This window comes from Propithecus coquereli, unplaced genomic scaffold (genome assembly GCF_000956105.1).
Source record: "Propithecus coquereli isolate 6110/MARCELLA unplaced genomic scaffold, Pcoq_1.0 Scaffold51, whole genome shotgun sequence".
NCBI classification, from domain to species: domain Eukaryota; kingdom Metazoa; phylum Chordata; class Mammalia; order Primates; family Indriidae; genus Propithecus; species Propithecus coquereli.
The window spans coordinates 1639935-1666758 of record NW_012150952.1 but is presented as its reverse complement, the minus strand read 5'-3'; the positions used below and the strand labels follow the sequence as shown (position 1 = coordinate 1666758).

At 36.7% G+C, this 26824-nt stretch overlaps 1 protein-coding gene across 1 annotated transcript in view; it reads right to left on the bottom strand.

Moving 5' to 3' along the window:
• Positions 1–26191, bottom strand: part of DSG3 (desmoglein 3) — a 48618-nt gene extending 22427 nt beyond the window's left edge. The window contains exons 1-14 of the mRNA XM_012656585.1: positions 26035–26191; positions 18522–18557; positions 17890–18021; positions 16863–17018; positions 16278–16422; positions 15445–15611; positions 14167–14295; positions 13711–13896; positions 10673–10944; positions 9701–9840; positions 8398–8625; positions 6149–6409; positions 1810–1952; positions 1434–1497 (exon numbers count right to left, since the gene is read on the bottom strand). Coding sequence (XP_012512039.1) covers positions 1434–1497; positions 1810–1952; positions 6149–6409; positions 8398–8625; positions 9701–9840; positions 10673–10944; positions 13711–13896; positions 14167–14295; positions 15445–15611; positions 16278–16422; positions 16863–17018; positions 17890–18021; positions 18522–18557; positions 26035–26079 — 2104 coding nt within the window. The 5' untranslated portion in view covers positions 26080–26191. The remainder of the gene's footprint in view (positions 1–1433; positions 1498–1809; positions 1953–6148; positions 6410–8397; positions 8626–9700; positions 9841–10672; positions 10945–13710; positions 13897–14166; positions 14296–15444; positions 15612–16277; positions 16423–16862; positions 17019–17889; positions 18022–18521; positions 18558–26034) is intronic.
• Between the last annotated feature and the right edge of the window lie 633 nt (positions 26192–26824).

Genomic DNA, 26824 nt, shown 5'->3' with positions numbered 1-26824 from the left:
TTCGACCACCGTCCCTCCGGCATATGTATGCGTACAAATATCTAAAAACAAGGGAGAAAATTCTGTAATATCTTATGCTGTGATTTGTTGATTATCCTTTACTTCTTTTTTTTCTTTTTCTTTTTGTTGATTTTTTTTTTTTAACTGTTCTTTGATGTCCATGAGCAGTTGCCATGTAAAACAAGTAAGTGGGAGAAAATACAATTGTATGACTAGAGGTGAGAAGAACACTCCACAGCTTGTTATGTGAAAGTAATAGAGGACAGAATATTAACAGATGAAAAAGCTCTAAAAACATGCTAATTTAAAAAGGGTACAAAGAAACAGATTTTCAATCAGAAGTAGAAAAGTAAATACAGAATCGTCAGTACACAGCTATGGGAAGCTTTTAATGCAATGCTTGTTTGTTTTCACTAGAAGAATGTAATTAAGCAGTAATATTGGCTTAATATGGAAACAAAAGAGGAAATATACATAAGGTAATCATGCAAATTAGCAGATGTTAATTTGGTGTCTTGGTGCCTAAACAGAATTTAACAAATCATGACTATTCTGTCTGCTACTTTTACATTATGCTTTCATGGAAAGTTTTTTTCCCTAGAGAGTTCTGAATATAGTTCTTGCTATGTAATTATAATAAGAGAAGCAGGTGAGGATTGTAGCAGCTGATAAATGTAGACAGTTATATATGTGTGGAAATCTCATGCAGATTTTGCAGGCTGGATGCTTAAAAATAATCTATTGCTAAGTATGTAAGTAAGAAAAATTTTACTATTAGGTATCAGGTATTATTGGTCTTCTAGTTTACTGTGTAATTGTGATATTGAGATAATATTAATAAAATAGTCACTTGGTAAAACCAAAGAAATAAACAAATTCACCTGTATGACAACATAAGTGACCATGTACCATTATGACTGGATGTAAAGATTAGTAACTGAACTCAAATAGGGATGCTGTTATTTCTAGGGAAGGAAGAAGGGGAACAGGATCGAGGATGTGCACACTAGACTTTAACTGCAAATATGACCAATGTTAAGAATAGAAAAAGTTGGGTGGTGGATACATAGATGTTTGTTATATTTCCTTTACATTTTTCTATATGAGTGAAATCTTTCCTAATTAAAAAATTAGTAATTGATTGCCTGAGAGCTATACTTTAGTTTATTAAAGTTTGAAAGAAAAGTATAACACATCTTTAGATATTGAAAACAGTCACATTAGTGGATAAGTTAACATACTGAAGCCAGATATATGTCATGGAATTGACTAATACAAATATTAAAACACCTTTCTTCCATTTCAGTGGTAACAGCTCCCGGCATGTGTACACAGACTTGAAATATTAAGAAAATAATTTGGAATACTTAGTTTCGAATATTTCTCATTTAACTCACTCATTGCTTTAAAAAATAAATTTGATGTTCACTTACCAGAACTTTCCATGAAATCAACTCCATTGGCTGTTACAGGTGGCACACAAATATTTGTGATTTCCTGCAAACCATGTTCAAAAAATAAATACATTTCAAAACAAATCGGGTATCAGAGCAATATAGGCGAAATATGTCCCTTTGAAAATGATAGTGTTACAAGAAGCCCAAATTCTTGCTGGAGTAGCCGTTTTTATAATTTGACATCTGAAGAGCTAAAATCCTAAAAGGTGCCATCCATTTCAGCACTGACTCTCAAACTGAGGGTCAAGAAGTCTCTTATTTTTATTCCCCTCTGTCCTTTTTCCTATCTCGGTATCAATCCAATATTTTGTCTGTATGATTGAAATAAATATTTCACAAACTAGGTCCTTACCTTGTCTTCAGGATGGGCTCCTTCGATTCCCCACTGATGAATTGTTCCTTCTGAGCCATCAGGAACTGGAATAAAACCGCCTGTCACTCCCCCAGTAGGCCCCGTTGTCCCACAGTCACAGGTCAACAGCAGAAGTGGGGCCACTAGTGAAAAACAAAACAAAATGTCAGAACATTTGAACCACTTAGAAACTATTGGACATGACAGTTGTTACAAAGAAATGTTACAAAGAAAATACAGTATTTTGAATAATTATAAAAATTCCTAATGTAAAGCAAAATTATGCTCTACAAAATTTGGAAAAGTAAGCACACTCAAATTCATAGGATTATGAAACCCAAGGAGACAGATCGGATCATTTTTTGTTGTATGTATATTGTTGTCTTAAAATAGGAACTGTTTGACATATGACAAAGGTGGCTGGCCCCTTGTTCTTAATATATATTTTTGATTATTGTGTTGTACACATTGGGGCTATATAGATTGTGCCAGGTGAATCTGCGGATGAATATATTACCCGGATGGTCCATGTTTTAGGTGGGCATGATGATGTTTTAGTAATATGGTCTCTAATTATCTCTTAGTAAACAGTAATTAACCAGCAAACTCCCTCAGCAACTAGGGTGATGACCTAATAAATGGCTATCAATGTCCTCTTAACTGTGACTTGAACTTGGAGGGGCCTTCCTGCCAGTGTAAATATTCTTTCTGTGCACATCTTTGACAATGAAGATTAATGTAATTTTCATGGTAATTGACCAGGAGAGAAATACTATTTCTCGAAAGCAGGTGTTTCCCACAATGTGTTGTCAGCGACCCCATTCCCACTTCTGGCCTGCCAAGGCCACCTGAATCCTAATGTTTGAACTCTCTTCACTTGGAGAAGGCTTAGCGAGGGGTTTAAGGGCACAGCCTCTGGAGTCAGATTTCTAGGGTCTGAATTTTACCTCCACTACTCATTAGCTTATGTGACGTTGGGCATGTTATATAATCTTTCTTTGTTTAGTTGATTCATCCATAAAATGGGGGAATAAAATAGTATCTACTTCATAGGTTGTCGTGAGGATTAAATGAGTTAACATAAGTAAAGGACAGTAGTGAGCACTGTGAGGATTTGCTAGTAGTATTGTTAGAATGGGCTATGCTAGTTGGGCAAGTTAGGCCAGTCCTATATATAGTATGAAAAAATTAGGCCAAGTGTCTAAAATAGGTTGGATATAATTAATATAGTGTCTCAACATTTAATATAATGCTCCTATAAATATTAAAAGCTTTCTCTATTGTCATCTTCAATTCTATGGCTTTGTCAAATGTGTGAGAAGATTAAACATTGTGAGTTAAAGTAGTTTGGAAGGATGATGAATGTCAAGCTGGGTGGTCAGTATTTTTAGATGGACATAATAATGTTTTAGAAATCTTATCTATCATTATATGTGCAATGTATATTTGGGGTGTGTATGTGTGTGTGTGTATATATATATATATACACACACACATATATATGTGTGTGTGTGTGTGTGTGTATCCGGAGAAAGTTTTTCAAAGTATTGAGTATATCTCTACAGTCTGAAAAATATGTTCTGTCATGCATAAAACTTGAAAGATGGCATTTTGCAAATGGTAGAATCACATGAAGCAAATATTACTGTGGAAATAGCACAGTATATTTCTTTTGACTGCCATTCTGAGCCACAATCCCAAATGTGCAATGGCCTGCAGGACATACCACACACTTCAAAATTACCCACTTCAAATTAAACTTGTCATTGCCACCCTACACATCTGTGCTTCTTCTGATATTTTTGATTTTATTTAATGACTTCAGCAACCACTGACTATCAAACAGACTTCTGGGTGTCATCTAGGCTTCTTATCATTCTTCCTATCCATGACTGTCTTAGTCCATTCAAGCTGCTATAACAAATATACCTTAGACTGGGTAATTTATAAACAATAGAAATTTATTTCTCACAGCTCTAGAGGCTGGGAAGTTCAAGATTAAGGATCTGGCAGATTGGGTGTCTGGTGAGGGCCTTCTGTGTGTCCTTACATGATGAAAGGGGCACACAGCCTCCCTCAAGCCTCTTTTGTAAAGGCACTGATGCCACCATGACCTCATCACCTCTCATAGGCCCCACCTCTTAATACTACTTCATTGGGGTTGAAGTTTCAACATACGAATTTTGGGGGGATGCACACATTCAGACCATAGCAGTTAGTCTCCAAATCCTTCTCAGCTGCCACTGTGCTGCCTTGTACACCTATCCTTTCTTTTCCATTCTCGTGTCATGGCTCTACATCTGACCTCTAATTTACAGTACACCCTGCTGCAAGAGTTATCTTTCTGAAATACAAATATGATCATGTTAGTCTCATTTAAATACCTTTAGCAACTCCGTTTTCTCATAGCTTAAAGTACAAACACCACAGCATGTGTATGTAAGCCCTTTCAGATTAGTCCCAATGCATTCTCCCTATGTCCTTCATGTTCCACAATTTCCCCATGCTGTAGCCTTCTGAAGCTGTGTGCCTTCTAAAACATCCTAAGTGTTTTATGTTACTTTTTGGAAACACCTTTCCCTCTTTTTATACTTATGATATCCTATCCATTCTCCAAGGCTTAATGGGCTGATTCCCCTATTCTGTGAAGCCTTCTGTAATATCCCTTCATAGTTATTTCTATTATAGCTTTATCATGATATGATTTTTTCCCCACACAGTTAGACATGCATAAGTCTGTGAACCACATGAAAACCAGAATCAAGTTTCCTTTCCAGCTTGAAGCTAGCATAGTGACTCACATAGAGGTACTTGAAAAATCTTTGTTGTTGAAGTTGGTTAATATGATACTGAAAAACTAAACCTCTGCATGTCAATTGAAGCTATTAAACTAAATGATGCATAATAACTTCAGAATAGTAAATACTTAGGGGAAAGGAGAAAGGGAAAAATATAGCGTGTATGGGAGGCCACTAGCTGTATCTTTAGCAATTTATTTCTCTTTTTAAAAAAAGAGACCTAGGCTGGGTGCGGTGGCTCATGCCTGTAATCCTAGCTCTCTGGGAGGCCGAGGCGGGTGGATTGTTTGAGCTCAGGAGTTCGAAACCAGCCTGAGCAAGAGCGAGACCCCGTCTCTACTAAAATTAGAAAGAAATTAATTGGACAACTAAAAATATATATAGAAAAATTAGCCGGGCATGGTGGCGCATGCCTGTAGTCCCAGCTACTCGGGAGGCTGAGGCAGAAGGATCGCTTGAGCCCAGGAGTGTGAGGTTGCTGTGAGCTAGGCTGATGCCATGGCACTCACTCTAGCCCGGGCAACAAAGTGAGACTCTGGCTAAGAAAAAAAAAAAAAAAAAAAAGAGACCTGAACCAATATGGCAAAACATTAATATCTGTTAAGTCTAAGTAATAGTTATATGTATGCTTGTCATGTAATTTTCTTTACTTTTTCATGGTTTTAAAATATTTCATAAATTTCAAAATGTAATGAAGGATTTGAAGTGGAATTGATCATCATAAAAATTAATTTTAACTCTAAAAGTCCATGATTTTATAATAAATTAGGGAAGGGATTGTGAATTTTGCAGGGATTTCTCTTATTTATACAACAATTTTCCAGGAAATCCTTTTAAATAGAGATCTCTTACATTCAAAATATCATTTGATTCACAAGATTTTGATTCAAATGCAACTTTTCAGAAACCTATATGTTGAATAAAATAAATTTTACTTTTATTGATAAATAATACTTACAAGTAGCTTTCCTAAATGTGCTTAATAAATTTAGTCATATTAAGTGTGAAAGTCTTAAAGGGGACGTGTATTCAGATGGTAATTTCTTTTGAGGACATGCTGGATTAAACAAGAACTTCTCACACTACATCAATGTGCATTATCAAGTTCAAATCCTACAATAGCCTATACATTTTCCCCAAGCTCATTTTACCAGGATTCTCTTTTTATCTTAGACTCTCATGCAACTTGAATATAGTAAAAACGTTTTAGAAAGTGCCAAACTCATGGATAAAGACATAATTTTGACCATGAAGTTACTGGCAGTGTTCAGAGAGTTTTCATGATTTATTTTTTTCTCTCTTGATTATCTTATGCTGTTTTCTAAATGTCTGATATATATGACTTGCTTTGCTGCATTAACATAGGTTGTGACAAGTTAAACATTTCAGAATTTTCCTGAGAATACCATTTCCCCCTAGCTTTGCTTGTAAAACAACAGAGAATGGTTCTTCCTGCATTGCACAGATGAGCAGGGCAGCATGGGGACCTTTGCAAATGAGGAAACCCCATGCAACAGAGAATGAAGCACTGGCATACTCACATAGCAGCAGCAGAAGACCAAGGAGCAGGAGGCCAATGGCTGCAGGCCCCAGTCTCCCAGAGGCTGGCTGTCCATACTTGGCCCCAGGGTCTCTGTTTGGGTCATAAGTTCCGCAGGTGTCCCTGTTGTCACACTGACAGACTTCCAGAGTCAGGCTCTCTGGTGTCTCACACTGATTGTTCTGACTGTCCGTAATTACCAGGGAGATCCTGTACACTCCAGGAGATACCTGTTGCTGGGCTTTGAGGAGTGCCGAGGTACCTGTAAAGAAACAATATAGTAGGACAAGGTGTCTATCTTAGTCTGTTTTGTGTTGTTATAACAGAATGCCACAGACTGGATAATTTATAAAGAAAAGAAATGTATTTCTCTTGGTTCTGGAGGCTGGGAAGTCCAAGATCAAGGTGCCAGAACCGGATGAGGGCCTTTGTACTTCATCACCCTATGATGGAAGGGCAAGAGAGTGTGAGAGAGCAAGAGGGACTTGGGCACTCCTTTATAATGACCCACTCTCATGATAACAAACGCCCTCCCGTGATAATGACATTAATCCATTCAGGAGGACAGGGCCCTTGTGACCTAATCACCTCTTAAAGGTCTCACCTCTGAACACTGTTGATTGGGGATTAAGTTTTCAACACATGAACTTTGGGGGGGCACATACAAATCATAGCAGTGTCTTTCGCTCTTAAAACTACTTATTTTTGTTGGCAGAGCTAGAGTTGCCACCGATAGTGGGGGTGATAGTAGAGTGAGGTTTGAGCAGTGCTGAGAGCTATAAAGAGTTCGAGTGGGTAAATCTGTCTACACCCGCTTTCTTGTCCTCCTCTCTGCCCTGGGTGGGCCCATTATTCTCCCACAAGAAACTACCCTGCTTTTCCCAGTAGAGAGTACGGGAGGCGAGCATCATTTAAATGCCAGGTTCCCCTCTTCTGGGGCTTAACCACTCTCCTGAATGTCTGCACCAGTCCTTGGGCTTGTGCGGCCCCCTGAGTGTGGTCTTCCCCTCACTCTGTGTTTCTGTTTTTGACTGTCAAGACTGAGTTTCAGCTTTGGCTGTTGCTACTTCAACTGCTCCACTCAGTTCTCTCCCATCCCAGCTGTGTAGGATACCCTTGTGGTGCTGGCCTGCTGCCTGTCTGACTCCCGAGCATAGATTGTTCTCCATTCCCTTTTCTATGGGCCCTTTTCTAAGAGGGATCCTCTGGCTGCTTTCATAAACTTCAGTGTTGTGTTGCTTGAATCATTTTTGACCCCACCGTGCCCTTTGACATTGTGCCTTGCCCTCCCAGTCCAACCACTGCTGCTTTGCCCAGCCTCACCTGAGCAGGTATGTCTAGTGCCACGTCCTGGCCCTGTCTGATCTTTCTTTTGCAACCTCTTCATTGGCCATGTATCTGGTAAACTCATTTGGAGGTAAATGCTACGTGCACAGTTTGGAGCTTGATCTTTACACCAGGATCAAAAAGGCCCAACGGAAGATGGCCCTGGAGCACAAGCCCCGTTTGGTAACTCTGGCAATGGCCGATGCTTCTGACTGAAGGGCATCATAAAGCACATTTGTGAAAGGAAGCAAGATTGGTTCAGAAAGAGCTAGGGGAAAGTGAGTTAATTTACAAAGGATTTGAAGTGGTCTGAAGGTGAAGATGTCTAATGTCTATTTCTGTGAGACTTCTGGAAAACATAGACAATGCAAAATGAATATGATAGTTTAGGAAAAAGGAAGGATGGATTAGCTCTTCCACATTTGCTAATGGGTTTACAAATTTCAGTCCACCAATCTCTCAAGGTTCCTGACTAGTGACCGTCTAAGTAGCATTTCCTATGAGCCTTGAGCAGGCTGACTTCTCCAGTGCTTCGTGTCTGCTCACAGACTGCCCCATTAGAAAAAGTTTATGTATTTTGAAATCTAGACAGCTCTGTGATAAAAGAGATGCCTGCCTCTAATCTATATTTTACTGCAATATAGAGGTAGACACGAACATATTGGAAATAGTAAAATAGTAAATGAAAACCAAAATAGATTAAAAACAGAAAATATTAAATGGTGCTAATATTATATCACATCATTCCTTTCCTTCTCCTCTGAAAAGAGAAAGAATTCACAAGGCTAGGACAACATCTTCATGGCAAAGAATGTTTTCAGTTACTCTTGGGAAGGACTTGCTCTCAAGTGAGCTCTCTCCTCCTTCCGGAAACATAAAGAAGGTGCAATTTTCATTTATGGAAGCAACTTTACTATTACTCACCATTGAGTGTTGTGATACTCCACACAGCTGGTAACTTTTGAGGTTGCTCCTCCAGTGAAATTGTGTAAGGACCAGTATATTTAACATTATTCAGTGCTCTAGCTGAGACAACCACAAAAGGTAATGAACTGCAAATTTCTTGCTTTTCGAGGACGATTGTTGGACAATTTTCATTAAAATTGGGTACTTCAACATGTATGGTGCCTGTAGAAGTTTTGCCCGTGGTTTCTGTAAGAATAACATTTGAGAGCTAAAGAAATATGTTGAACAAAGTTGTGCAAAAAAGGAGAATCTTTTATATTTCTCCTCTATGCAGCCAAGTTAGTGTAGCTTCTCATGAGAAATTATTATTCTCAGAAGTAAAAAGATGTCATCCTATTTCTTCATCTTGTAAAAAGCAAATCTAAATTTACCAATTGGCTGGTGTCTTTAATTAGTGGCATTGACTGTTAATTTAATTTAAAACTGAGACCTGTAAGGTGATGAATTCACTGATTAAAATGAAATCAACACAAAAAGAAGATCTCTCTTAAACGTGTTGATTTCATTTGTAATTGATGTGTGAAAGAGTTTTGTTTCTAAAGCTTGAGGCAAAGTACTTGGGATAAACAATTATATATTTTTATTATCCAAGACAGAAACGTTTACTGAAAAAAAATTTAAAATGCTGACAATCCAAAACAATGAGAAAAAAAAAAACCCAAACCTCTCTGTGGTAGGATTATGAGTCATTTCTGTTATGACCCTTAATACTTTTGTCTGTTTTCCCAATTGGCAATATTTTTGGTATCTATTTTTTCTCTTTTGGGAGTGCTTGTTCATTCCCTTAAGCATAAATCAATTTTATATTTGGGGAAATACACACATTCAATGAATACTATTTTAGAACATTCCAGAAGAGGAGATTTTATTGTTCTATGACATAAGTACATGAGATCTCATAGGTACCTCACAGAAGCTTCTCACATTTGAGTTGAACTTCCCTGGTGGGCTTTCTCTACAATTCTTTATCTATGCTCTCAAACCCAGGAATTTCTGTGAGTCAAAAAATTTGTGCCCCAACCATAGCAAATCATAGGGACAAAACATAGAGAATTCACTAGTATTACCACTCCACTGAGAGGTTGCAGCTCTGTCTTTTGTCTCAAATTCAGCTGTCCCAGACTTGAGACACAAGACCCCTAAGATAATTATCTCTGTCTCATGATAAAAATAACATGTTAGATAACCATAATCATCTATGCATTAAAAAATGCCAATTGGAATAACATTTCTCTAAAGATGATTCAAATATTTTTCTTACCATCTATGGCCAGAACCTCAGCTGTAATTGTCTTGTTAACTATGAAAGTAGAATCCCGATCCAAGTTTTTGACAAATTTGATTTGAGCAGTTTTTGGATCAATCATTAGGAAACCACCATCATTACGTCCCATGATGTATCTGTTTTATAATAGAAAAAAAATGATCATTTTCTTTCAAATATGGGATATTATATATTTATTGAAAATAACTGATTTTATGTTTAATATACTTATACTTAATATAAGACATTGAAATATGGTTTTATAAAAAGCAATAGAAAATCAACATAGCATGGACAAGTCATATTTTATAATCATTAAGTATATATTAGCCTGGTTTTTCAATTCTGCTCTGTACAATAAAATAAAATACCTGTGTCCTTGCTCTTTATTATATAGCAATTATTTTTCATGGTGCTTTTCTATTTTAAGCATACATGTCTTCATATGTACTGTTTTATATGATTAAACATAGTCTTCTGGTGCACTTCTACTCTTTTGTAAGGCTCAACTGGAAGTTTCCAAGAGATCTTTTTCCTGATCTCTCTTGACAGCCTAAGGCATTCTTCTCTTATTTTCTACCTTAATTTATGCTTATGTTATCTTTGCTCCTAATGCAATATATTCTAGAGTGCAGTGGCATCATCATAGCTCACTGCAACCCAAACTCCTGGGCTCAAGTGATTCTCCTGCCTCAGCCTCCTGAGTAGCTGGGACAACAGGTATGTGCCACCATGCCTGGCTAATTTTTCTATTTTTTTGTAGAGATGGGTCTTGCTCTTGCTCAGGCTGGCTGATACAATACATTCTAATGATTTAGCTACACATCACTTCCTGGGTTACCCAATTTCTTCTTTTTGTTAACTTTGTATCTTTATTTTTGGCATATAGTAGTCTTTGTGTTATGTTGTAACAGCTCATAGATTAAAACTACAACAAGAAATAATAAGATATATTAAAAATAGTCTTACCTGACATGTGAAGCAGCTTTGTTTGTGTCTTCATCAATGGCTTGATATGTTCCCACGACATAATTCACCAATTTTTTACTACTTATGCCTTTTTGCACTGTAAATGTCTTGGAAGCGGGACGGAATGTAATTCCTTCTTTTACATTTATTATCTGAATTGTGACTGGTGTTGACTGAACTCGATATTTAGAGATTACTGATTGGTGAAATTCAGCTTTGTTTTTGACGGCAATACCAAATTGCAGGGTTTGTAGTTGTTCATAATCTAGGGCCTGGAGTAAAAATAAAATTAGAAGGAAAGAAGTGTCACAAAAATACCATCCTGCAAACCGAGTAGAGGACAAGAGGACTCTATGCAAGATGCTATGAATGGATCACTTTATTTTTATCTAGCAAAACAGTTTCAGAAATCCTTGTAATGTTGAGATAGAGAAAGCTTTAGAATTCTTAACACATGAGACTTCAGTTTGGAAACTGATGTTTACAAAGCAGGGTATCTCTTTTTAGAATAGCAAAATATCATTATAGTCTCTTTAGGCTGTGAAGTACAGTGGAAAGAAGCCCAAATTTGCTATGGTAACATGGTTTGATTCCTGGTTCTACTAAATAGTTGTGTGACTCAGGGCATAATAATTCAATGTCTCTTATCCTAACTCTCCACTTCCAAAGAAATACCTTACCTCACCAGGATGTAGTGAGGACTGAACAAACTAAGGCCCATAATACATTCCTATCACTGGGAGCTAGGGTCATTCACAGAATATTCATTGATTCTTGTGCAATAATGTCTTTCCTGACTTTAAAAATTCCCAGGTGGCACAGGCAAACTATCTTCATAATCTTGGTTGGCAAATATACCTCTGCAAAGCAGTGGGCGGGTAGCTCACCATTTCTTTGTAGAACCATTGTAGAACCAATGTAGAAACATTGCATGATAACTATTTGTTTGATACACTTATTGAAGTCAAACAAGAATCAAGGCCTGAGGAATCCCAGGATAGCTTTTTTTTTTTTTCATTCACTAGTAATATTTTTTGAGGGCGATAAGGTAAGGGAATGCTTATTTTGGTTACATTTGTATATCACTGGAAATAATTAAGGTGAGAGATATGGATTTAAGTTTTCACTTTGCAATGACTGGCTTTGTGTGCTCAAGTGTTTCCCAGCAGAATGGAAGAGAAAGATGTCTACACAGGTGACTATAATACAAGGGGTAAGGACAAAAGAGATTAGAGAGTCTATGTGTGAAAATGAGGGAATAATTCTACTTGGGGGAGTTAGGGAAGACTTCTGAGAGATTTTCCTCTGAGCTGAGTGTTGAAGGATGCTGAGAAGTCATCCAGGCATAGGTTAGTGCATTTGAAGATCCCAGAGTTGCAGAAGGTGACAGGGAGCGGGCTGGGTGCAGATGGTGAATGACCTTGTGTGCAACTGGGAAGAGGGTGAGCTTCATCTTAAAGGCCAGCAGGTGGTTAGCAACCCTGGCAGCATATTAGAGTCACCTGAGGGGCCCTAAAGACCTGCTGCTGCCTGAGCTTCTCCACAGGGCAATGGAACCAATAGTTCCTTCATCCCCATTGTCTAGGAAAAGTTGCAGGTGACTTGAGTGGGCCAATCAGGGTTGAGGGCCAACTCCACAGCCAATGGAGAGCCAGGGCAGGTTTTAAAGAGAATAGTAAGTGGTCCAACTTGTTTTTAAGAAAAGTGTGGTGAACTGGTGAGAGTGAGGAGAACAAAGTCAAAAGAGAGAAGAGGTGGGGACATCTGTTCAGAGGTATTACAAATGAGGATGCTGTAATGCTTGCTCTAAAAAGTAGAGTAAAAAGGAACTGTGTGCACAGCTGTCCCCTTGTTAAGGGAATATTATGGGTCTGTCACTACAAAGGACTCAAGAAATTAAAGAAAGAAGCTCCCACAGAGTTCAAAGTTTTATGCCAAGGAATGGCCCCAAGTAGTGGTTATTTCTTCTATTCTATATCATATTCAGGTAGAAGTATCCTCATATTTTTCCAGATGGGGAGTCTGTCAACCATATTAAACAGAAGCTTTATTAAATTATTTTTTGTTTTGCAGATTTCATTCATACATTCCCATTTTCTAGGAAAAGTTGCAATTTTTTTCTTTGTTGACTGTAGCTAATCCATCTAAAATAGGTTGACAAATTTGTAAGCCACAATTCCATGTATTCTTATCTCTTCCTAACTTCAATCCAACTATAGATAGTGAATGAGAGTAAGTCAAGAAATGTGTTTTGCTTTCTTGTTCTTAAAGCATGCATACCCACAATATATGAGTATGTGCTTACAGTATGTACACCCACGGTATATCAGTGTGTGTGTGTTTACTATAACACTGGTCCCCAACCTTTTCTTCACCGGGGACCAGTTTCATGGAAGACAATTTTTCCATGGACCAGGGGTGGGGATGGTTTTGGGATGATTCATGCATGTTACATTTATTGTGTAGTCAAACATCTCTGCTAATGATAATCCGTATTTGCAGCCGCTCCTCAGCACTAGCATCACCGCCTCAGCTCCACCTCAGATCATCGGGCATTAAATTCTCACAAGGAGCGTGCAACAACCTAGATCCCTTGCATGTGCAGTTTACAGTAGGGTTTGCACTCCTGTGAGAATCTAATGCCACTGCTGATCTGACAGGAGGCGGAGTTCAGGCGGTGATGCGAGTGATGGGAAGTGGCTGTAAATACAGATGAAGCTCTGCTCATTCCCTGTCGCTCACCTCCTGCTGTGTGGCCAGTTCCTAACAGGCCACAGACCAGTACTGGTCTGCAGCACAGGGGTTGGGGACCACAGCTATAGAAGGTACAATAGCTTGGAAAGAAATAAATCAACATATTATGAGAGGTTGTCTTTAGGTAATGGAGCTGTGTGAGGATTTTTTTTAATTCTCTATCTACTTTTATGTGTTTTCTATAATGAAATGGTATTATTAATGAATAAATAAATTTTATTTGTAGAAATGATAGTTTTGGTTAATATAGAACGTTTTTACCAGTGAAGGGAAATCAGACTTACCTTAACCACCTTCAGGATGCCTTCATTAGTTTTGGGATCAGTTTGTATTTCAAACCAATTCCCTTCATTCCCAGAGGTAAAGAAATACTCTGCAAGCCAATTATCCGTGTACTCTTCATCCCAATCCGTCACTTGAAATCGAAGTAAGTCAGAACTTAACGTATTTTCCTCAATATGTGCTGAATACTGAAAAGGAGAGAAGCAGAATTTAAGACTCAATGCTAGGTTTTACCTAAAAGGATTATATTTATTCTAAGTGTTATTAATAATTACTTCTCAAATTATATATTGCCTCCTTGTTGGTTACTGAATTCTTATAATTTAAATAATCTTATTTTTTAAAAAGAAAAGTGCAAAGAGCTTAAATAAAAGGCAACAACAAAAGCAAATACTGAATTAGGATGGCAAATTATTAAATGTATATTGAAACGATCCTTTAAGGAGCGGTGGGTGTACCTGAGAGTCTGTAAGCACTGGGAAGTTATCGTTGACATCTTTCACTTTAATGCTACATTCGCATTGAGTTGCTAGTCCTTCTCCATCTTTGTCTGCACCACTCACAACCAGGCGATAGCTGCTAACTTGCTAAATTTGGAAAAAAAATAAAGAAAAATAATTAATCTCCAAGAATATGAATGGAAACTAATTGCTTCCTATGGGTAAGGAGCTGGAAATATACAAGTTCATGTAGAGGGGGTCTGAGGGGTTGAGTGGAAGTTTTTAAGGGGCTAGAACACATTCTCTTTTGTGAGCTTCTTGTGGCCAGGTGGTACCATATACTTAGAGCAAAAATGGGCAATGAGTAGGGTGGGACGATAAACTCACTTGTAGAGCTTCCCTGTTGGTCTACTGGGAAAATCGTTGGCATGAAAGTAGTATTAGTCTGACAAGGTGGCCTGTGGTGAGGGACATAGAGGATGGTGGTGGGAGATAATGGGGAGAAGAGAGGAAGGGGATTCTTTAGTGTTCTGGAATCAGAGGTAAACTTAAAAGGAGAAGTCAGGAGAAAAAGTGTGATGTCAAAGAAGGCTTGATTCCAGATAGAAATTTCTCCTTTCATCTAAGAAATTTCTTTTTTCTCTGTCATATGGGGAATTAGTCGCAATTCAGTCTTTGTCCATGGATGTCAATGCTTACTTTTACTTCCCTGCTTTAGCTTCCCCTGGTATGTTTAGGGTACCGTTGATTGTGCAGGTGCCAGGATGTGTACATCCCACCTCAGCAGAATCACACTCAAGAATGCAAACAAGGCCGGGCGGGGTGGCTCACACCTGTAATCCTAGCACTCCGGGAGGCCCAGGCGGGTGGATCGCTCAAGGTAAGGAGTTCGAGACCAACCTGAGCAAGAGCGAGACCCTGTCTCTACTAAAAATAGAAAGAAATTATCTGGACAACTAAAAATATATATATAGAAAAAATTAGGCGGGCATGGTGGTACATGCCTGTAGTCCCAGCTACTCGGGAGGCTGAGGCAGAAGGATCACTTGAGCCCAGGAAATTGAGGTTGCTGTGAGCTAGGCTGACGCCACGGCACTCTAGCCCGGGCAACATGAGACTCTGTCTCAAAAAAAAAAAAAAAAGAATGCAAACAATTTTCCTAGATTGGCCCAGTTGAGTACTGGGAACCTCTTTTCTTTTCTTCTTTTATTATCAGGTAAAATGGAGTTACCCTCTCTTAGTTTTCTTAAAATCAAATCTTTTATTATAGAATGTTTCCCAAATGCCTGGCTATACCTCTCGGTCAAGAGAATTGGTCAAAGTACGGATTTCCCCCGTGTTTCTGCTTAAGAGGAACATGGGTGTGCCTGCAGGTTCCTGAGAGACGATTTTGAAGGCAATTTTAGAGTTTAAATGGTTTGGTTCATCTGCATCTGTGGCATTTAGTATCATCACCAGTGTGTCTAGGAAGGAACAGAAAAATGTTCATTAAAGAATATGCAAAGATTGACATTATGTTCACATTAAACATTCAACACCATTTCATATTGATCCTTGTTTTTTAGTATCTTAGAACCATCTGTATGCTCAAAAAAAAAAAAAAATTGCACGTCTCTTTTTGTTTTCCCAACCACGTAGAACTGTGCTGCCTTCTATAAAAGTCTTTCAGTTCTCTCTAAGCCTTGGTTTTGTTGAGATTGAGACTATATCTGTCTTTGTTTTTTCCCTTGATGGATGGTTTTATAATTCCACCCTTTTCTCAAATTATCCAAGTAATGTGAGTGTGTCTCTGTTCTTTATAATCTAAAAGAGCCCAGCTGATGCATCCAAGGCTACCTACGGCTGCCTCTTTAGCTTTGTGACTGTCTCATCCTCACTTAACTTGTATATATAGAATAAATGCCTATTGACCTGAAAACAGGACTATACCCTAGAAATATATTGGCAGTAGACAATTAGCTCAACTAAACATTCTATAAAGGAAGACCCAGATTACCTTGATGAATTTTTTTTTCAGAACTACTGATCAAACTAAGAGAATAAATTAGTTTATAAGAATGATATACTGTAGTGATACTCATATTTAAAAATAGATAAATTGGGAGTGGTAGGTACTGTAAAAGACTTACTTGAAGCACTGTTTTCTTCAATTTCACCCATGAATATGCTTTGTGAAAATACTGGAGGATTATCATTAACATCCAAAATTTTGACCGTTAGTATAAGTGGTTTCTCTACATCTTGTCCTAGCGCATTTAGAGCCCGACATGTGATCTAGAAACAGGGTAAAAATGTGAATTATTACAATTATTACTATACAAACTGAATTTGCATACTATTAAAACTTGTAGAAATAAGACCCCTGTTGGCACATACAGAACTTTTGTGGAAAGAAGAAAAATATTTCCCCAAAAGGTAGACAAAATGGAAAAATGTGCCCACTCTGGGCAGACTGACTGGGCAAGTTGCCCCTCCCTCCAGGCTGATGGTGTCTCATGCAAGCTGCATGCTGGATTTTGGCATGCACCCCTGGGGTTTTCCTGCAGGCTCACAAACTGTAAGTGTAGGCTCTTTGTGGAGGGACTAATATTGCTATTTGGTGGTGGACTGATTCATGTATTGATATTTACCCTAAATTCACCAGCAGAGAAGGGTCACTTTCTAAAGCTATGGTACACAAGAAGGGTAGCCCAATGTTGAGGACACAAGCTTACCAGGAAGCTGGGGGTTTCCTCTCGATCAACTATGGCTGTTATGTTGATATCTCCAGTGTTTTGATCAACAACAAAGATTCCAAAAGGTGGCTGATCAATTCCCACTCCAGAAATTCGGTAGGTAATTTTCTGGGTTGCTTGGTAATCTGAAGTAATCTGTAGCCAAGAAATATCCAAAATGTTGAGATGAACATCACTCAGGCCTTTTCCTCCCTACCCCTACCTCCATAGTCTAAGGCCATCTGTTCATTTGATTCACTCTTTTTGACACTGTGACATTTATTTTTTTGCCTTGATAGATACTAGGAATATGAATTAAAATCAAATTGTTGCTTCTGCCAACCAGGCTGGAGCACTATGTGTTAATCATTTTGGCTTTGGAATATTTGCTCAGACTGTGGCCATGTGGTGACGTTAAATGTTGAGAGAAAGTCAAGGGCATTTAATATTGACAAGGCTACTCTTGAAGTGTCTGTCCTTATCTGATGACATCAAAAAAAATGTATATTTAGTTTAAATAGGGGGAATTGGAAAGAAAAAAGGGAAAGAGATTATATAGTAGGTGTTAAAATATGTTTCAAAATGAATTACTTTTTATTATTGTAATTTTTAAGCTTTTTAATGGGAAAAATTTCAAATATATATGAAGTTAGAATAGTATAATGAACCTGACACATCTCATCAACATGGCCAATCTGATGTTTACTCCCAACCATTTCTCTAGTTGTCTTATCCATGTATATTTGTTCTATTTGTTTGCTAGAATCTGTATTCAAATAAGGTTTATATATTAAAATTGTTCAATATGTCTTAATTCTTTTTTATAACTCTAGAAGCTACCTCCATCTCTCTTTTTCTCACTCTATTATTATTATTATTATTGTACTATTTTTATGGAAACTACCAGTTCATTTGTTCTGTGGACTCCCCAGTCTGTATTTTGCTAATTGGAATTGCCCTATTATTTTAATATACATCTCATACATTTATTCTAAAAACTCAAACTGCTGCTGTTGATATACGTTACCTTGGCAATTGGGTTTCTTTTTGAGTTGTCTTCTCTTTCTCTGCAGGGTTTTGCAAATTTCACCCATTCACGTTTATACCTTCTTTTGGTTTGTTGCACTGCTGTTCTATCTTCGTCGTGTTGTCCTTTTGTCTTATGTGAAAAGGGATTCCATTTATTATACGTATTAATGGCAATTTTTACTTTGAACGTTTATTATAGAGACCTTGGTTGAGGAACCCTTATGTTTCAAGATATCTAAGACTGTTAGATGTCTAATTTGCTCTACCTGACACTTTGTCAGGCAAGAAACATTAACTAAAATAATTACAAAGCTATATGATTTTTAATATTAGTATTTAATCATATTTTATATTTCCTTTATATACTCCATAATATCTAACTTTCTGGGCATATAGGATTTGACCAATTGATATGTTTAAGATAAGAAGAAAGAATGTATGAAATAAATTATAATAATGACATTTAAAGATGACTGGTTTTTAAATATTGTCGGGTTAGTTGTTAGAATTTTAATTTATTTATTTCCACAATTAAATACTTTGAAACATTAAATATTTATTTTTCTTATACACAATTTTAATTTTTAAAATTAAACTATTATAAGTACAAAATACTTTTTCATACTTTACCTCTATGTGCAATTCTCCGTGAACCAATATGACCACCTGTAGACATTTAAATAAAGTCAAATTAAATGTGAATCCTTCACATAAGTAATTACATAAAATTAATAATCCTGATTATTACATTCTGTTCATATTGTAATTTGTTTCTCTTTCAAAAGAAGTAAGGTTGGAGAAACAATATTCAAAAGGTAAATTCCTATCAGGAAAAGGAATATTGCTCTCAATATAAGCAAGTTCTTCCAGTTCTGGCTGTTCTACAAACGGATCCCAGAAGCTATGGAAGTCATTGCTTTGGGAAACAATGTGAACATCATTGTGATAAGTTTCAGAAAGTGGCCATAGAGGATTATTAAAAACCATCACACCCAATCGAATTGTAAGAAGGCAATCCTGTTTTAATTATCTGCAATCACAGGACATTTTCTTTAATTGTACAAGAGTAGAGAGAAGGAAATGGAACTAGTTTGGTTTAGAGAATGGAACCTAAAAGATGGGGATATGCTATTCCAATAACAAAAACTGTTTGCTGTGAGGCATGGATCTATTAATCTCTGCCTTATTACTTCAATTTAAACTTTGGACTTAATTTTCAAATTGGTATGAAAAAAATTAAATGAGGGTGAAATGAAGCCAGGAAGGCTAGGGTTTTCACTTTCTCAAAAGTATATGATGGTGACTTCATTTGCATCATTTTCCATCTTGTTTTCTAACTGGAATGCATTCCTCTTTCTTCTCCACCCACCTAAATATTACTCATCCTTTAAGATACACTCAAGTTCCAACAACCTCCTTGAAACTCTTTACTGAGTTTCTGAGTTTGTACAATACATATTCTGTACCATGCAATTCAGCCCATGACAGTTTACCATGGTTTATTATTTCTTATTGTTTTATGTGCATGAAAGAATATCTGTGCTAAGCCAAGAGAACTGTAAACTTTTCAAGTCAGTGCTTTTGTATATTTTTTTTCTTGCAACCCTCACAATGCTTGTCCCTCATCAGGTGTTTAAAGCAACTATTTGCTGATCCATTGATTATCTGATCTGAAGAGAATCTAGTAGGCAAATGATTGCAGAAAATAAACCAGAAGAAAAAAATTTAGAAGAGTAATTGTAGTAGCTAATGTTTATTATGTGGTTTCTGTGTCAGGTGCTATTCCTAGAGCTTTATACTATTATCTCATTTAATACTTACAGCAGCCATCTGAAGGAGACTATTATTATAATCTCTGTTTTATGGATGAAGAAATGGAGACATGAGGGAATGAATACTTTGCCCCAGCTAACAGCTAGCAGCCCTGGTGGAGCCAGGATTTGAACTTCAGCCTGACTGCAGAGCTTATACATCATTACTACACCAGATTGCAACCAAAGTTGGCATAAAGAAAAAACAAACAAAAACTAGTGGTAGGAAGAAAGTTATATGACAGTCAATTTAGATTTATATCTGGTCAAAGTCTGTGGTTGCTCCTGAAACAATGAAGACTTATTATATTACATTGTTTATTATTTAGAGTTATAATGAATAGACAAGTCCAAGTCTGAACCAGAGGAGAACTATGTCAGGCATAGGATGTCAGGGACCTTCCATTCTAAACATTTCAGCTGAAACTCTGATTTCAGAGAGCATGTGTTCAGATTGTCATGAAAAAGAACCAGTACATGTGGTTATAACATGTCTCAAAATGATTTTGCAACGGTGCTGCTCTTTATTAAGCAATACCATGAGTTGCTTGGGAGAAAAGACCAGAGCAATGCAGTAATTGTACAGCTCCTTTCCCAGTTCGTGGAAGAACGACTCAGCCACGTGTGAGGGAAGGGATGGGCCAGGCATGCTCTCCTTTACAGGAAAACTGGAAAGAGTCATCCAGAAAACATGAATCATGTTTGTACTAGCCCCATAGAGAATGATTCTTCTAAGAGACATGAAGGTATAATTTCTGTTTTCCTGGGAAGCAAAGGAAAGACAAACCCTAAACTATGGAGAATTAACATTGCAGACAGTTGCTTTTTGTTTGTTCAATCTTTTCATGGAATAAGATCCATTAGAGAAATTGTTTAGCCTAAATCCTTACTCTTTCCCAGTTTTTTTTTAAAAGTCAGACCACCGAGAACATTCCCTAATTTTGGGAAACATTGTGGAAATGTGATTTTTTTTTTGTACTTCTAGGAATATACAGTAATTGATAAGAAATGTTTCTGCCTATTACAATGCTCTTTAGATATTTAGAAATGTAATCACAGCCTTACATTATTCAGAATAGTATTTTTTTAAAAAGCTTAAGTTATTTTAGTTAATTAAAACTTATATAATCGATACTCATTTTAGTTAATTTGCTAATATAATAATTTTTAATGGACACGGTGAGCATCGTGGAAGGGAAGGGCCTACCTCTAACCCTCGCTTGGGTGAGGCAAAGACATAAAATGTAACCAGAATGTTTGTACCCTCATAATATACTGAAATAAAAATTAAAAAATATAATGTCATTTATTTTGACAAAAACTGTATATATACATATTATGTACAACATGTTGTTTTGAGATATGTATAAATTGTGGAATGGCTAAATCAAGCTAATAAATATTTAAATAGTTTTCTGAAAATTTAAGTCAACTAAGTTTTCTCTTTTGGTGGCCTGGATTGAGAATACCAATGCAGAAAAAGCACACCTTTGCTTGAGAATTTCTGTACTTTTCTATCTTCCTCTTGTTTTCTGGTTATTTGGTAAATTTTAATTATATGATTTCTAAAACATCAATATAGCCTAAATGCCTTGGTATAGATAGAAATTAGAAATATTTTATTAAAAAAATCTGATTATTACATTTAAAAAGTGTGTAAAATGATTTGGCATCATATGCCCAATTTGCTAATAAAAATGTATATTGTTATACCATTAAGGTTACTATTGAATATGGTAGATATACAATAAATATAATTTGAGGTTATGGATGGTTAGACTTTTAAAAACCATTTGTAATAACACCTGCTATTTAAGTTAGTTTGGCCAAGAATTTTTGGGGTGTTATCTCAAACTTTAGTGTGAGGAGGGACAGACTAGTTGCGAGGATTAAATAAATTAATAAGTATAAAGCACATAGATGAGCTCTAGCCCATAGTAAGCTAATTTGATTAAATTAACATTTAATAAATTGTTAATTCTGGCACCGAACTTAAGAAAAAAGGTAAAAAAGGGCACTTTGACTGATGTGAAGTGACCTGTTATTATTATTATTTACTGTCAAGACAGAGAAAGATTGGAGGGGAAGGGGGGGCAAGGGCAACATACGTAACCTAAACATCTGTACCCCCATAATATGCTAAAATAAAAAAAAAAAAGACACAGAAAGACTATCAGAGTAAAAGGAAACAGTGCTTCACTGTACAATTGTGTGGGTTGCTCCTTGAACAACTCCAGGGGGCACTGTTCACACTGTACTTTATGTGAATGCACCTACTAGAGTTGTGCAGTGCACAACCTGGCTAGCTGAATAGCGGTCCTGCAAAAAAATGTGCATATTGGACTGATTCAATTATTCATCTTATAATTATGGATAGTAACAAATCATCTATATAATTTCCTTGTGATGACCTAAGGAAGCCCTCACCTTAGGCTATCAGACTGACTCTTAACTGGAAAGGAAGAGCCAAAGGCTAAGAGGTTTATGAGAAACCTCATGAGCACTGAGTGTTCCAGATCCAGCTGAAAACTGGTTTCAGGTATTAAGCAAGTGGGAGTGCTAATTGGTGGAAGTAATTACATCTTTCCCAACTTCTGCCCAAGTAGGTGGGGCTGGGAAGAATCACTTGGCAAGGTTATTCCAACTTTAGAATCTCAGCTTTTGGAGAGGCTCAGTACAAAATTTATCTTTATATATTTATTAGCACTAGAAACTGGATTAATCAAGAGAAGAAAAGGTATCTCAGAGATTTTCCTTTTGTTAAAACTTTGGGCCATTTAGCCTACAATTCTTTCCTAAAAATTTACTTTTTGAGTATTCTATAGAAGAAAGTAGTTGAAGATAGTTGTGCTATATTTAGAACATGTGCTAATTCAAAACTCAGTATTTAAACTTCTATTTTTCCTACCACCACCAATTTCTTTAAAAAAATTATACTTTAAAAATCTTTAGATTTTAAACATCTCTATTAATTGAGTAATGAGTAAAGTTTTACATAATATAGTAACATCAAATTATATAGCTCACTGTCCAAATGCTAGCAGGAATGTTATATGACAAACTGTTTTGAATTTGCTGGACTGTAAAATACTGAACAATATTGTCCTTTGAAGACAAATTTATTCAAAGGTTAAATCTCTGAAGTTAGGCATTTCAACCACAAATCCTTTCCTCACATGTGTTTATTTTGTAATGTGTGAAATGGATCGAACATGCACAAAAAACTGATAAATATTACATTTTTCTTCAATAATAGGCAGGTGTTCCCCATGCGTTCCCCTCTCAATAATTCATCTAGAAGACTGAACAGCTGAAATTTTGAGAAACTCTCCAAGTTTGAAAACATGTAATTTTCCCACACCCACCATTATAGTCATTTAAAATATACCTAAAATAATTTTCCTGTCAATTTTCAAGTGATTAATCTCACTACTGTTTTTGACATGCTCTTTGGCTCAAGAAAAATGTAAGTCTTTTCTTGACTTGTTTAAACTGCATGTTGGTGATTATTTAAAATGGTAAGACACAATTATTAAGATGCTATCAAGAATTATCACTATTACTAAAATAGTACAAGTGATAAAAATTAGAGTCCTACAAAGCACTGTATATTTCTCAAAACACTTCTTTTTTGCACACATTGCCGCTTTATTCTCACCATGGCCATTTTCATTAGGCAGGGGCTGGGTATAATTATTCTTATTTGACAGTTGAGGAAACAAGGCCTGCAATGAATCAGTGGTATTACTAGAGATTCAAGTCTGTGACTTTGCTAATATATCTCACCTCTGTAGCCAGCCCATGTATGGTCACTGGAAGTTGAAATTATTCCAAAACCTCCAAACATGTCTTCTAACTCTCACACCCCACCCTTTAACAACAAAAGGTACTCATTCTCGCTTGACAATGCTTTCGAAAACTTTGCTTTTTTTGTCCTCCATAACCACACTATTTCAAAACTCTGGGTGGCTCCCATTTCTAAAAGGATTCCATTAGTTTTTACAGAAAGCGCTTTTCAATCTGACCCTCAGCTGCCTTTCCAGCTCACGTCCAAATTCTCCAAAGCAAACTGTCATTCCAGCCAAACCGGTGTGTCCGTTGCCCCTAGGCAAATGCCATCATTGTGCCTGCCTTTGATTATGCTGGTCTGACAACCCAAGATATTTCCCTTTGGCCCATCTATACTTAGCAAAAAGCAGCTCAGATCTCAGGGAATCCACAGCGCCTTGATTGCCTGCCTCACTCCTGCCTGACACTGCCTCCTGCCAATAGCATTAATAGCAGACCTCACTGTCCAATAGAAATCTGATAAGAACCACAAATGAGAATCACATGTATAATTTAAAAATTTCTACTAGTTACATTAAGAAAGTTTTAAAAAGGTGAAATTAACATATTAATATGTTAAAATTAACAATATCTTTAATCTAATATATCCAAAATACTATAATTTCAACATACAATCAACATAAAAATTATTAGTAACATATCTTACATTCTTTTGTTCATACTAGATCTTGGAATCACGATATCTATTTTATACATAACAGCTCATCTCAACTCATACCAACCACATTTCAAGTGATTAAAAACCAACTGATTAGTAGCTACCATATTGGACAGAGCAGGTCTAGACCACTCAGTTTAACAATTATATATGCAGTTACACTGTTTAAATAGCGTGTGTGTGTGTGTGTGTGTGTGTGTGTGTGTGTCTGTGTGTGCATGTGATTAAAATTTTCCCGAGTGGAGTAAAATGTCTGACGTTTCATAGTTTCCTCCATGACTAGAATTATAGGGGCACTGTGGGTGGGTGGTGTTAATAGTTTAGAGAGGGCTCATTCAATCATTCATTTATTCATTCTTCAAACAATCATATGTCCACTGTATGACAGATATTGTAGTAGGCATTGGGGATACAAAGATAAAAAATAGACCCAATACAAGGATTTTGCAGTCACTCTAGAATCTGAGGGGAAATTGAGAGTGGTCTATGTGTCAAAGCAGGGAAAAGAGCTTCCCTTAGTGTGTGGTGGTCCAATTCCATGTCCTTATGGCAACGCTGCTGCAACACCCTGTGCCCCAAGCCCCCAACTTCCCCATCTTGGTCATTGGCTTGGACATATGGGTTATCAGGCTACCTGCAGTTCAGCCCAAAAATTTCCCATTGGAAAGGTGGGAAAGTCATACAACTGTCACATTTCTCTTTATAGCATTTCTTGTTTCAAATAAACTCATTAGGGACCTAAAACAGTTACATTGTCGTAATAGAAACAGAATCTTAGGAAGAGCTGAGACTCATTTCCTGCTGGAACATTGTCTTGAGAGGGAAGGCTGGGAAATTCTAGCTCATAAAGCAGCCTAATCTAACATTAGACAACTTTATTTTTTAGAAAGTTCTATCTTGAGATCTATTTTCTATAACATGTTGAAAGCCATTTATCTCTATTTTTTTAGATGAAAAATTAGGCAAACTGATGCCTAAGCCAACCCAGTTTATCATCGACAACACTGGAATTAGCATTAGGAATTTTTCTGGACATTCATTTAAGGTATATTTAACTATTTTGATATCTTCAGGTAACTGATAATATTGTAACCCTTTTTTCTTCACTGTAACAACACAGTTAAGGAATAAACTAGTTTGTAACATCCAGACAAACATTCTAGTTCTCTTTTAGATAACACTAAGTAAAACTTTCCCGATCAACAGAAGTATTACTCTCCTGAAAAAATGGCTTAAAAATGTTGTATGTCTTTTTCTGTACCCAAAAGCTGGATTATTATTATTTTTGCACGTAATGGCTAAACATAAACACTGTTTTCTTAAGAATCCTCCCGACTTCTCTGAATAAAACGTTGCTTTGATTTTCATACAGCGGTCTTTGACTATTTTAAAAGTATCAAGACCAGGCATGTAGAGTTCTTAGCTATATTCTTAAGAGACATATAATCTTGAAAAATAGAAGTGGCTCCCTTTTATGTGTTTTCTTGTGTGTGTTAGAAAAATGAACACAAGCATAACTTTGAAGAAAATGAAGGTGTCACAGAAAATATAACCTGAGAATAGGATTACTTAATTTGTTACCTAAAGAAATACTAAATGGTTACTTTAAAATTCATTTCTTTCTGGTTTATTTTTTCTATGTAAAATATGACATTTAAAAAAGAAAGGAGGAAATGGGAAATCTTTACAATTTCATTTTAAAGTGTTTATTTGCACTGCACTTTTTTGGAATTTATAATAGGGGATTCAGCAATCAAATATTATATTCTCTAACAAAGAAGGAAACAGGGAAATTTTGAGATATTTAGGAAAATACAGGACTTACCATTAAAATGGCCAGAGCCCCTGAGGTTCTGGGAAGGAGCCCCATCGTTGTCTCTGATTTCCCCGGTGAACAAATCCAAGTGAGCTGCTGCCTCTGTCCTGCCAGCAGTCCGCATATGATGTCTAAGAAAAGCCCTCAGCAGCTTCTCTGCTGCCTTCCACAGGAGTCTACAGGTGGCCTGTTATGCGGTCCCTCCCCACCCTAAACCAAGGATTGGTCTCACCAGAAACGCTTGCATCACTTTTGCTCCCAGGTAAAAACTTAGACACACCTCAATTCCTAAAGCAATGAAATCCTTTGTTGGAAGCTGAAAGAAAAGTTCACAGGCTAAAGACAAAGTTTAATAGGAAGGTACCAGATGAATAATAAATTAATCATGATGTGGAAGTGAAAAAGCTAGCCCTGATCACACTGAAAAAGAATCTAGTTGGCTTCTTATGGTTACAATAAAAACTGAAGAGCAAAGCAAAACAAAAAAAATCCCCCAAAATCTAACTTGTGGAAGAGCACTTATTTTCAGCCTGAGTATGTGTGGGTAGATCTAAAGTTAAGCAAAATGTAGGTGTTAAGCAATGATACATTTATTGAAAGTTAACACAAATAGGAAGAAGAAAATAAGCCCATCAAACAACCATTAATGTAGGTTTTTCCCCCAAAATATTAAGGGGGTACAAATGTTTTTGTTACATGAATACTTTGTGTAATGCTTAAGTCAGGGCTTTTGGTGTGCCAATCACTAGAATAGTGTTCATTGTACCTGATAAGTAAATTTTTACTCCTTTCCCCTCCC